We start from the raw sequence: 11,296 nt of genomic DNA, 5'->3' as shown, positions 1-11,296 counted from the left end.
CTATTAACTATGTTAATATTTGCTTATCTTGCACACTGAAGTCAGCCTAAGTATATTTTTTGTTAAGATGCTCCAGGACAGAGCAGTGAGTGCATGAAAGCTTTTTTGTGTGGGGGGGGGGGGGGGGGTCTTATCTAGAATAAAATGTGGACAATTCCCTTTGTATCTGGAGAATATATAAGGATAACCACACCAAATTTGATGAATGAAGATGCTTCTGAAGCTGAGGAAAATAAGTTGGTGTGTGGGAAGGGGGACTTTCAGGAAATGGCAGTTAAAGACAAGTAGGCTACACTGAATTTAGACTACCAAACACTATTTATACCTAAATGACAATCTCTTCAAAGTAAGGGCTCTATGCAATCACGATTTGGCGGAGATTCAACGTGATTGAATTTAAGGTAAATGTTCCCATGTTTAGCAGAGTTCCTTCACGGTAAACGCTGCAGATGTCAGCCCAATAGGAAATTGCCTTTACATAAAGCCATAAGTTACTGCATAAAGGTTGACGTTCTCAATTATGCGTGATTCAATGTAGTGAGATTTGCAATTATTGATGTATGTCCGTCAATTTAAGTGATAAAAAAAAAAAACAAGTGACGGTAGTATGAAAACAAAAGAAAATATACATTTATCAAGTTTACGTATGTAAACTTTTGGAAAACACTAATATTAAATCGACATACCAAAAATGTGTTAAAGCCAGGCACCACAGGCTGAAAAGGTCATTTCCAATTGAGCCGACCATATGTAGCGTTTACCGTGAATGTGAACTCAGGTAACATTGCCTTTAAATGTCAATCGCAATGGATTTAAACGAGATCCTTGACTGCGTGAGAAATAGGTTCACTGCAGGTTGTGTCGGATTCCTCATCAGTTTGGACAGATTACAAATAGATGAATCTAGATTCTAGAATACAAGGACACAATGCAATGAATCAGTTTGTTAAATGAAAAGTAAATTTTATTGTTCCTGAACGACAAAATAGACTTCTTTGGTTGTACAAATTCACTAGTTACAGTCTTGGATGAGCTCTAACCCTTGACCCCAGCACTTCTGCCCTTCTCCTCCGACCCATTTGGAAAAAACAACAGCCCCAAGATAATTCAAGAAGAGATCAAACAGTTCTGCCTTAAAAATGTAGTGAATCCTGTTGTCTGGAAAGTTTTACCTACTAAGAAAATCAGCCATTTGCAAATGTTATCAACCTAACTGAATTTCAGTCAGGGAGAGCAACACAGAAAGCTATGATTAAAACGCGCTTCTCCAATAATCCTGCAATCAGATAACATCCACTGACAGCAGCAGGTAAAGCAGAGGAAAGAGATTGAGAATGATGGTCGAATGAGATTGAGAGGGATTAACAAAATGTTTTCTGCCTCTACAGGTTCTCACAGTAAAGCCAATATACATGCAGAGAGAGCGAGAGAAAAAGAGAGTGAGAGAAAAAAAGAGCAAAGGCGAGAGAGCAAGAGTGAGAGCTCCCCAGTCCAGACACTTGCTTGGTCGTGGCTTCGTAGACTGGCTCAGTTCCGACCGTTAAGTTTTGCTTTCCTTTTAGTATTTTGTACATTATTCACACAATGATAAAGGATTTTCAGTGGCGTCAGATTTAAATTAACCAAAGACAGATACAAAAATAAGCAAACACCTGCTACCTTCACCTGCCAAATCTAGAATACTATCCAGATATGAAAGATATGAGTGAGATTCACATTGACAAATTATGTCCCAAAAAGGGCTGGGAAAGTACCGTATATAATGTCAATGGAGATGAATCTGATACTGAGTTTATGTTCACAAATTGACAGGCATTTTGAATTAGGACTAGAGGCTCATCAGATTTCTGTCAATATATGCATGTCTGCTGGTCTCTCCAGTGTCGTTACATTCTCTAGAATGGGATTCTGACACTCATAAACCTGGTCTAGGACAGCTCCTTTACACTGGTCCACTGATATCAAACTGTACTGAGATCAGTTTCCCTACAAGAGTATGTGACAGCCCGTACATGTACCATGCTACATTAGGGACGTTTCATCAGTCAGAACCTGGTTTACAAAGTGAAAACAAATGTATTTATTAGCCCCCCCAAAAAAAGAAGCGGGTTGAGAATGATTAAAAAAGGCGGTTGCCTCATAAGATCATTATGAATATGATACCATATGCTTTGATGTCATTAGGATAAATAAAATGCTATGCGCCACGCCATTGTTTGGTTGTACAGGGATTAACAACAATGTATTACAGGGGAGGCTTCAGATTAGAGTAATAAAACGCAAGCAAAATAAATTATTTAAAAAGATGAAAATGTTTTCTAAGCAGTACGGCAGTGCAATCGAGATATGTACGTAGTGTTTAAAATGCATTGCACACGTGGCAGTGAAGGTAGCAGTATGTTCCCACCTCCTACAATATATACACTCCCAAAGCCCGCTAAAAACCCTGACATTTCACAATCTATTCACTGAAATCCTCCAAAATAGCATCTGAAAAGTTAGTATTACAGCTACACATTTCTTTTTTTTTCTTCTCCATTGCTCTTCCAGAACACATTTTTCTTTTAAAACGGCAAAAAATCAGAGGCGCTAAAATAAAAACATAAGTCGCCTGTTAATATAATTCAGCTTCTAAAACGCAAACTGAAGAAAAATAACCCAAATGAAAAGGAAAACGTTGAAACGAAATGCTAGCCTCACAGGCCCTCGTTGGGCCTTGTGTTGATGCCAACTCATCCTCAGACTGTCAAGGCAAGACTGGCACGCAGGACATGACATGGTATGTGTGTTTGTTGATTATCAGCATCATAGTCTCTGCAGTGGTTACATGGGACGCATCTCCCAAACTTGTGTGTGTGTAGTGTATAATGACTCAGCGCCACCTGTGCGTGTGTGTGTGTGTGTCACACCTGAGTCTCCTGCGGTAGGTGTGTGAGGTGTTATGTGGGCACGGCGGTCTCCAGGCTGCGGCGGCCCTGCCTCAGCTTGCGCTTGTTTCTGTAGAGGGCCATCTCCTCCAGCGTTGAGGTGGCAGTGGGGACCTCAGCGGGCACTGGCGGGCACAGAGAAACCAATATCAACATAACACACTGGAGACTAAATCTAGGTTCACCTTCCAGTGAATCATACAGACAACAGTTTCCCCCAATGCCAGAGCTATGGCCAGTAAGAGCAAGCTCTGCTTTGAGAGAGAGGAGAGGGAGAGAAAGCGTGGCTAGTCTGCCCGGCAACACCAGCGATACAGTTCCTAATAGGCAGGGGGCTGAGTGGGGGAAAGGAGAGGCTTGGTTCTGAACAGACGCAGTAACCTTATCCCAACAACACCAGCAGCTGCAAACCAAACTGTCCCATTTGGAAGTAGAAATAGCAAAAAAGTTGAATGAAGGAAATTGTATTTGAAATAATTGGACGCTCAATGTCTTGAAGGGGAAGTGTAGTATTTTACCAACTTAATGTTAGATGGTTCCTCACCCTGAAAGTAGCTAGCAGTGGCTAAAGTCTGCTTAAGTTTGTAGTGGGCTTTTTAAAGAACACAGAACCATCGATTAGTTTATCTTGGCCCATAGACTACTTTCAAGGTGAGGAACCATCTAAAGTGAAGCTGCAAAATCCTCGACTTCACCTTTAAGTCTTTGGTTTAGTAAATTTGAGTTCATGCAGGATCTGGATCAGCAGTATTGTGAGTTTAACACACCAAACAATATGTACAGTACTGTAGCATGTTTGAAGGACCTAGCTACAGTAGCTGGTTGATACCTGAGGAATGGGCAAGCTGGAGAAGCCATCAATGGTAAAGCAAACCCCCTCCCAACGTTGGAAAACATCCCATGCCCTGATGCGGTTGTAGCCTCCACAACGACCGACACTGTTACAAAGGCTACAGCAATATCAGGACAAAACCATTCCCTTCCACACACAAGCGAGAGCGCAAGAGAGCGAATGGTCCTACTACACGACACATTAACGCACTGCAGTTCACACACTCAGGCCAAAGTGCTCACACACACACACACTCAGAAACACGCAGTGTGTGAATCCTACCAATAGGAGTTGCTTATCCCTGGAAGTCACCTGAATCAAAGGGATAAAAGTGATCAGGACAACATATTGTACATTATATGGGCTAGGGCTGTAACATTCTGGTCATTTCCCCAATATTGCCAGGTCCCGGTTGGACTATTTCAGGAATCAGGAGGGAAGGACATCTGGGAATCCTCCAGCCAGGATTTTTGGTAAACCTGGCCATTTAGGGAAAGCTAACAGAATTTTGCAGCCCTTGGGCTTAATCCTAATTAAAGTACCCTATTTACCAACAGAGATGCTGGACCTCACATGCTGTGGTTGTCAAGAGATTTTGTAGACCCTGACCAACTGACACTCACCAGGGTTACTGGAGCCGTCGTCAATGAACTGAAAGTCGTCGACCGTGTCAGGGGACTGCAAGAAAAGGACACAGAGAGAGTGTGAGTGGATGAAGACCAGGGAATGTGGCCACCTTTTATCCCAGGAACACCTTCACCAAGTTGGGTTAGGGGACTGGCAGTGAGTGGGTCTTGACCCAGGCAGTCACTTTGGCAGCAAGTGGGGGGAGAAGGTAGGTAGGTTCCACCTGCCCACAGCCTGGTCAGGCTGATGTTAGGAATCAGGAAGTTAAAAAGGTATGGTTGTGTTAGTCCATCAGTTCCGGGGGTTGTTCCATCACCCAGGTACAGCACAGAGAGCAGCTGTTCACAGGCAAGGAACCATTACAAGACACTGAGCAGAACCACAGTCACCGATGCAGCAGAGAAAGTCACAGCCCACTACACAGGTATCTGGACTAAGCACACACAGTAGCCCATCTTGGTGTGAATTCAACACTCATTCATGCGTCCCGAGTCTCAACACTTCCACACTCCCTGATTTAAACCTGTAATTCCATCATAGGGAATGTGAAGGTGCACTCTGAGACAAGGGTGGAGAATCAGAACGCAACAGGGTGCACACGTACTCCGAGGTCAACACACATTGTTAAAGCCCACCAAATAGCAGCTCAGTGACCATATTGCAGAGAAGTTCTGCACATTCCAGTGTCCCCCTGAGTTAGTGGGCAGCAAATCAGTGCAGACTATTGGCCTCTTTAGTTCTACTGGATTTCGGTCACGAGGCACATGAAGTCTAGGAAAGCTGGCTTCAAGAACATCAAATGATTAAATGGTGGAACTATACAAGTATATAGCCATGTTATTTTTTACCAGTTATCCCTTGTTTTTTTAAAAATCTCTCATCTCTGCATTGTTGGAAAAGGACCCGTAAGTCAGCATTACACTGTTCGTCTATACCTGTTGTTTACGAAGCGGGTGACACATTTAATTTGGTCTTCATTAGTTAAGAACAGCATGTTAAATATAGAGCCTTAAGGCCAAATTACAACGGGTGCAGTGGAAGAATATTTGGTGGCCTTTCAGTGTGGAAGACTGACTGAAAAAACATTTAATCCACAGATACCATACAAAATAACATTACAGAAGAAGCCATAAACACCCCCCCCCCCCCCCCAACTCAGGAAATAAAGACTGATAGCAGTACAGACAACTACAAAATACTGGACCAGAACCCACCACAACAACTGAGAAACAAGTCTCCCTGGCCCCAATGGAACCCCCTGTTTCCCCTGTAGACTCCTCCCCATGCAGGCTGAGATCCAAGCTTAGGGAGACATTCTGTTTGGCCCAGGATGTTCCCGTCGCCAATATGCTGGTTAGGTTAAGTGATAGACTGGAAAATTGTATGCACCAGGAGTCAAGAGCATGACGGAAGATACCAAATGGAGGATGCTGTGTCGTTAGGTCTGCCTGGTACTGGGAGACGGAATTAGGAACCAGGACAGACCGAGCTCAGCCTCAGCCATGGACAGAGAGAGGGAGAGCGAGAGTGGCTGAGAAGGAGGGAGAGATGCAGTATCTGGGCAGTTTCTAATTGCTGGCTGTGTAGTGGGGCTAAAATCACTGGTTGGTGAGTGTTGATGTTGCTGGGTGAAAGCTGGTTGGTTAGTTGGGTTGAAAATAAACATAAAAGGGATTGGTTGGTGAGTGTTGGATGGTGAGTGGGAGAACAGGGATGAGGGAAAGCTTTAAGTGGAGGTGAGAGGTCATCCTGATAGGGAACCCAGGGCCTGATTTAATTACGTGGTCAGTAGCTTACTGGTGTGTTAGTGTATTAACATTTTTTTCCCAGGATCTATTCATCAACTAAATCAGAGGTAACAACTAGCAAGCCATATGCCTCAAATGGAGCAGGGGAAAAAATCTAATCAGGTGGAGAGCCAAAATGGCGGCCGCTGTATAAGGTCTGATTACTGGAGGACTAGAGGGGAGAAAAGGGGGGGGACTGGGGCAGAGGCAGCAGGGAAAGCCAAAGGGAGGGCTGGGGCCTGGGAGCTCAGCATGCAGGCAATACCTGGATGTCGTATACGGGTTTGGAAGAAGGAATGGCAGCAAACTGTCGGTAGTCAAACTTCTTTTCCGACAGGGACTAGAAGGACAGTAGAAAGGAATGAGGAAGAGGTCAGGAAAGAGGGAGAGAGTGAAGGAGGGACAGGGAAAGTGAAGGAGAGAGGAGGCAGCAGGTGGTGGATGGATGACTCATACTACAGTCCAGTGTGGCTTATGGAGGGGGAGGGATGTGATTGGCTGTGGTGATGATCCTGGCATTTGATTGGCTGTAGTGATGATTGTGTAGAATGGTGGAGAAAAATGTCAATGCGCCTTAAAGCCCATTAACAATAACTTTTCTGTCTACAAATAAACACAACTTGATGGTGGAACACCTCTCACCGGAACAGCTACTTAAAAAGATAATGAAGACAAAAGTTAGACTGTTATTCTCAGTTAAAATGAGCTCTGGCTGTCCAAGCAACAAGACCCTAGATTGAAATAGGTCAGTAGAGACATCTCTACGAACACAAAAAGCAGGAGAAGACTCGATCCTTACCAGTCTGCCTGGTGACGTCACTCCTCTGGGACTGAAATCTGTACAAGACAGAAAAACGAGGTGGGTTAGGACACTATTAGTCTGAATCCAGTCGATGATTGAAGCGCCCGCGGTATTGAGTGAGAGTCTGTGTCCCAAACCGCACCCTATTCCCTATATAGCGCACCATAAGACTCTTGTCAAAAGCAGGGTGCCATTTGAGATAGACATTGAGTGAGAGTGAATTAATGTAGGGGCTGAGCTGTGTGACAATACATGAGACAGCCACTGACGTACCTTCCAGAGGGGTAGGGGATGGCGTGGGGGCGGGCGAGGGTGACTCGGCCAGCTGGTCTAGTGTGCCACGCTTCTTTCCCTCCCGAGACTTAGCGATGACCATCTGAGCCTTCAGAGCATCCTGCTCCAGAGACTTCATCCTGTTGGAGAGAAAGAGGACACCATCAGATAGAGAGATGGACAGGAGAGAGGGAGAGAAAGTGAGAGAATGAATGAGAAGAGGGGAGAGAGAAGTGAAAGAGAAAAGAGAGATGAGAGTGAGGGAGAGGGAGAGCGAGAGGATACTAAGGCACGGTGCTCTAATGGAGTGGAGAGGACAATCAGACAACACCAGCTGTTGGGTGCTCCTTGTCCTGGCCTGCTGTGGCTCACTCAACACAGAAATGCTTGTTAATAAGACTACACCAGAAATGCTCGTTAATAAGACTACAGTATCAAGACTAGCATGGCAGACAGCATCCAGGAGAAGGACTACCTAGACAGGCCCCCAGCTCACAGACTGCTGCAGCCACACTGTTAGTACGACAAAAGATGGAGTAAAACCAAGAGACGAGCGAGGGAGAGCGAGAGCGAGAGAGAGAGAAAGAGAGAGAGAGATTGAGACGTAGAACGTAACAAAGTAAGAGACAAAGCTAGCGACTGAGCGAATGGACGCAGCCAGCCAGGACGTGCAGAAGCGGTGACGTCAAAAGCAGTCGGTGAAAAGCACAGTTAGAGGCACAGTCGTTTTGAGTACACTTGCTTGGACCCCTAAAACTCAACCCCCCCCCCCAAACCATGGCACCCCACAGCAGCACAACCCCCACATGGGTGTGTGGGCCTGGGCCAGTGGGTGAGGTGAGCAGACCTGAGCTGGGAGGCAGCGGAGGAAGCGGCAGCGTTTTGGGGCTGAGGGGGCGGCACGGTGCCCTGAGACGCCCTCACTCGCGACTGGTAGAGCCTCTTAGCCAGGTCCTGCTCATACTGCCTAACATCCTCCTCTAGGCCATAGGGCCTGCTCCCGCAACGAGGAGGGGGGGGGGGGGGAGGAGGACAGGAATACGCACAGAGGGACGGGCGGATAGGGGACACAGAGAGAAGAAAAAAAGCAGAGATGGGAGATAAAACATTGAAACGAATAGGAGAGAGTGTGTCAGGGGAAAACCAATGAGACCAGTCTAGCAGAGATGAAAACAGTGAGAGGGAGGAGATCAGAAGTAGATAGAATCTCTGACAATTCCATGAAGAAAAGATGAGAAGAAACATCTGACAAAAGCAAAGACAATAGAAACACAGAAAAAGAGCTTGGGAAGGAAAATAGGAATATTGGCCCCTGCTGTTTTCTACTTGGCTCAGTACTTAAATCAATATATTCTGTGTCCTTTTTTGTTCACACATATTCAAAATGTCCTTTTGTGAGTGTGTGAGCCTGTGTGTGTGTGTGTGTGTGTACCTTGCTGCCCTCCACATGGCTCTCTTCTCGGCCTCCAGAGCCCGTTTCTCGGCGGGGGACAGGTCCTTGTCTCCGGCCGGGGCCAGCTCTGGACTCTGCATCCTCAGCCGCTCCTGTTGCCTCCGCTCTGCCTTGGCCGTCCGGATGGGAGCCCCCGACTCTCCAGGGTACACTGGGATCAGACTGGAGGAGGGGGTGGAACACACAATGTCAAAACACACTGCTCTCACACACACACTTCAGGAGACTCGGTAGTGTCACACAAGTTCGGGAGATGCGTCCCAATGCAGAGACTGATGCTGCTGATAATCAACACACACAAGGATATGGCTTAAAATCCAGGAAGTGTTAAGTTGTCTTTACCCAGTCATGGAGTTGGGCCGCTGCTGATCCAACCTGAAGCTCTCCTCTAAGGAATTCCTCTGGGAGTCTCCTTTACCATCAACTGACGAAGGCCTATTGGCACAACCATAAATAAGGGAAGATTAATACGCTGAATTTAAAATAAAACTCCACAATATAATCTTCCATTACTCCAAACAAACATCTGAAAATTATAATGAGCAATCAATTCATCTAGATTTGAAGTTAATTTCCTAACAAGAGAATAGAGGCTGTACCCTGAGCTGCCACAGTAGCTAGGGGGCGTGGCGCTGTAGCTGGGGGGCGTGTTATAGTGCCTGGGGGGCGTGGCCACAGGCTCCACCTTGTACTCCACCCCGTCCAGCAACACCTTGCCCGTGGCCTTCAACACTCCCATCTGCGTCACCAGGTCGTCCTCCTCCTCATCATCGTCATCCATCAGGTACTCCCGCGCCCGCTGCTCAAATCTCCTCTCTGGTTTGGTGGTGGTGCAGAATGAGTTCCATTAGGATGAGATTCATCAAAGTCTCAGTGTTTCCCCCAACAAGTACACATTGTTTGTTGTAGCCATGAACAAGCACACCTGATTCAACTTATCAACAAGGCCACGGGGACCTGGAGTTGAAACAGGTGGATTTATCAGGGGCAACATAAATGTGTGATGTTGCGGGTAGTCAAGGACTGGTGTTGGGGAAACACTGATCCATCTGACCAAAATGAGTTAGAGCAACTTTCCCCAAATTCCCAAGTTTTCTAAACCCCCCGCCTCAAAAAAATCTAAAATTCCCAGAATCATGAAGGAATAAGCAACTAATTAAGTATCCTCCAATACAGGATTTCTGGACACGTGAAACCCTATAATTATTATATATTTTTTTTATTGTCAATTTAACCTTTATTTTACTAGGCAAGTCAGTTAAGAACAAATTCTTATTTACAATGACGGCTTAGGACAACTGCCTTGTTCAGGGGCAGAGCGACAGATTTTTACCTTGTCAGCTCGGGGATTCGATCTAGCAACCTTCCGGTTACTGCCCCAACGCTCTACCCACTAGGCTACCTGCCGCCCCTAGAAGTGGGTGAAGGGTATTATTTGGCTGGCTGACAAACCTTCCTCCTCCCTCATCTTCTTCAGGTCATCTGCTCCCACCAGGGACACGCGGCCTTTGGGCTTGCTGTCGGGCGTCTGCTGCTTCATGTCGATCTCAAAGTACTTCTGTCTGTCCCTGAAGGAGCGTTGCTCTGGGCTGTCTCTGCCCCCAGGAGATGGCGTCTGTAGGGGATAGGAGGGTTAGGATGGAGGCAGAGCAACAGTCCTCAAACATCACCCACACCGCCCTCTGGAATGGCCACCGGGACCAAAGACGTCATCATTTAGGGTTTGACGTGCAGAACCAAGTGCTAAATGTGAACACATGCAAGATCCAACAGCAATTATTTCCAAACATGCAGATTTGAGATAAACCACCATTTTGACCTGAGAATAATCAGTTTTGAAGATTAAGTTTTTACAGTATATTCAGCACAGTATTCGTTGATTGTCAAGCAGTAGGTGGGAAAAATATAAATTAGGCAGTTGAATCACAACCCAACACCACTAGCTACGATTCATTCTGAGAAGGATGATTGATTGAGAGGATCCTACCTCTGACACTAAATGTAGCACCGGCACCCCATCTCTATGTAAGTAACAGTGATATAGACACTGCCATCACCACCAAAGCGAAGGGGACCGCAGCTTGATCTTAGCCCGATTACGGGTACGCACGGCGCGGGGGGGGGGGGGGGGGTACCTTTACGACCATGTCCATTGAGGCTCTGGAGAGGCGTGGCACTGCTGCCAGACTCATATAGTCCCGACGGTCAGAGGTGAGGGAGGGTCGGGGAGAGACGTGGGCTGCCAGACCTCCACCTAGTCCTCCGTCCCCCTCTACCTCATCCTCAAACACCTCGTTGTTCAGCTCAGGCTGAAAGAGCCACAGAAGTCATCACGTGACCGGAGTGTCAGCCCAACGGGACATGACTAACCGCCAATGTCACTTTAATACAGGTTTTTATCTGCACTTCTTGGAACACATTCCGACCTGTGTTGCCATTCGAACTCATACGACATCACACAGACAACACAAAAACACACTGGTCATTAACGCTGTACCTACAACGTGTATTGTAATTTGGTACAAAGGCTCACCTCTAGAGAAGGAGAAGGCAGGTTGGAGTGGATGTTGTTCCTCTGGCCATACAGGTCCTGTT

General features: G+C 46.3%; 1 protein-coding gene across 23 annotated transcripts in view; it reads right to left on the bottom strand.

The window, feature by feature from the left end:
- Nucleotides 1-938: 938 nt before the first annotated feature.
- LOC109900186 (protein scribble homolog) overlaps nucleotides 939-11,296 on the bottom strand; it is a 99,967-nt gene continuing 89,609 nt past the window's right edge. For 9 of the 23 annotated variants that reach the window (XM_031836045.1, XM_031836051.1, XM_031836046.1 and 6 more), the window contains 12 exons: nucleotides 11,235-11,291; nucleotides 10,837-11,010; nucleotides 10,154-10,316; nucleotides 9,301-9,517; nucleotides 9,044-9,136; nucleotides 8,681-8,863; nucleotides 8,096-8,242; nucleotides 7,249-7,388; nucleotides 6,973-7,010; nucleotides 6,439-6,513; nucleotides 4,383-4,437; nucleotides 939-3,052 (listed from right to left, as the gene is read on the bottom strand). In XM_031836045.1, the coding sequence (XP_031691905.1) occupies nucleotides 2,940-3,052; nucleotides 4,383-4,437; nucleotides 6,439-6,513; nucleotides 6,973-7,010; nucleotides 7,249-7,388; nucleotides 8,096-8,242; nucleotides 8,681-8,863; nucleotides 9,044-9,136; nucleotides 9,301-9,517; nucleotides 10,154-10,316; nucleotides 10,837-11,010; nucleotides 11,235-11,291 (1,455 nt within the window). In that variant the 3' untranslated portion in view covers nucleotides 939-2,939. Of the gene's footprint in view, nucleotides 3,053-4,041; nucleotides 4,072-4,382; nucleotides 4,438-6,438; nucleotides 6,514-6,972; nucleotides 7,011-7,248; nucleotides 7,389-8,095; nucleotides 8,243-8,680; nucleotides 8,864-9,043; nucleotides 9,137-9,300; nucleotides 9,518-10,153; nucleotides 10,317-10,836; nucleotides 11,011-11,234; nucleotides 11,292-11,296 lie in introns of all 23 variants that reach the window. The other 14 variants (XM_031836060.1, XM_031836063.1, XM_031836064.1 and 11 more) reach the window with 8 other exon arrangements.

The sequence above is a fragment of the Oncorhynchus kisutch genome, linkage group LG11, assembly GCF_002021735.2.
Source record: "Oncorhynchus kisutch isolate 150728-3 linkage group LG11, Okis_V2, whole genome shotgun sequence".
Classification (NCBI taxonomy): domain Eukaryota; kingdom Metazoa; phylum Chordata; class Actinopteri; order Salmoniformes; family Salmonidae; genus Oncorhynchus; species Oncorhynchus kisutch.
This window is presented reverse-complemented; position numbering and strand designations above follow the sequence as displayed.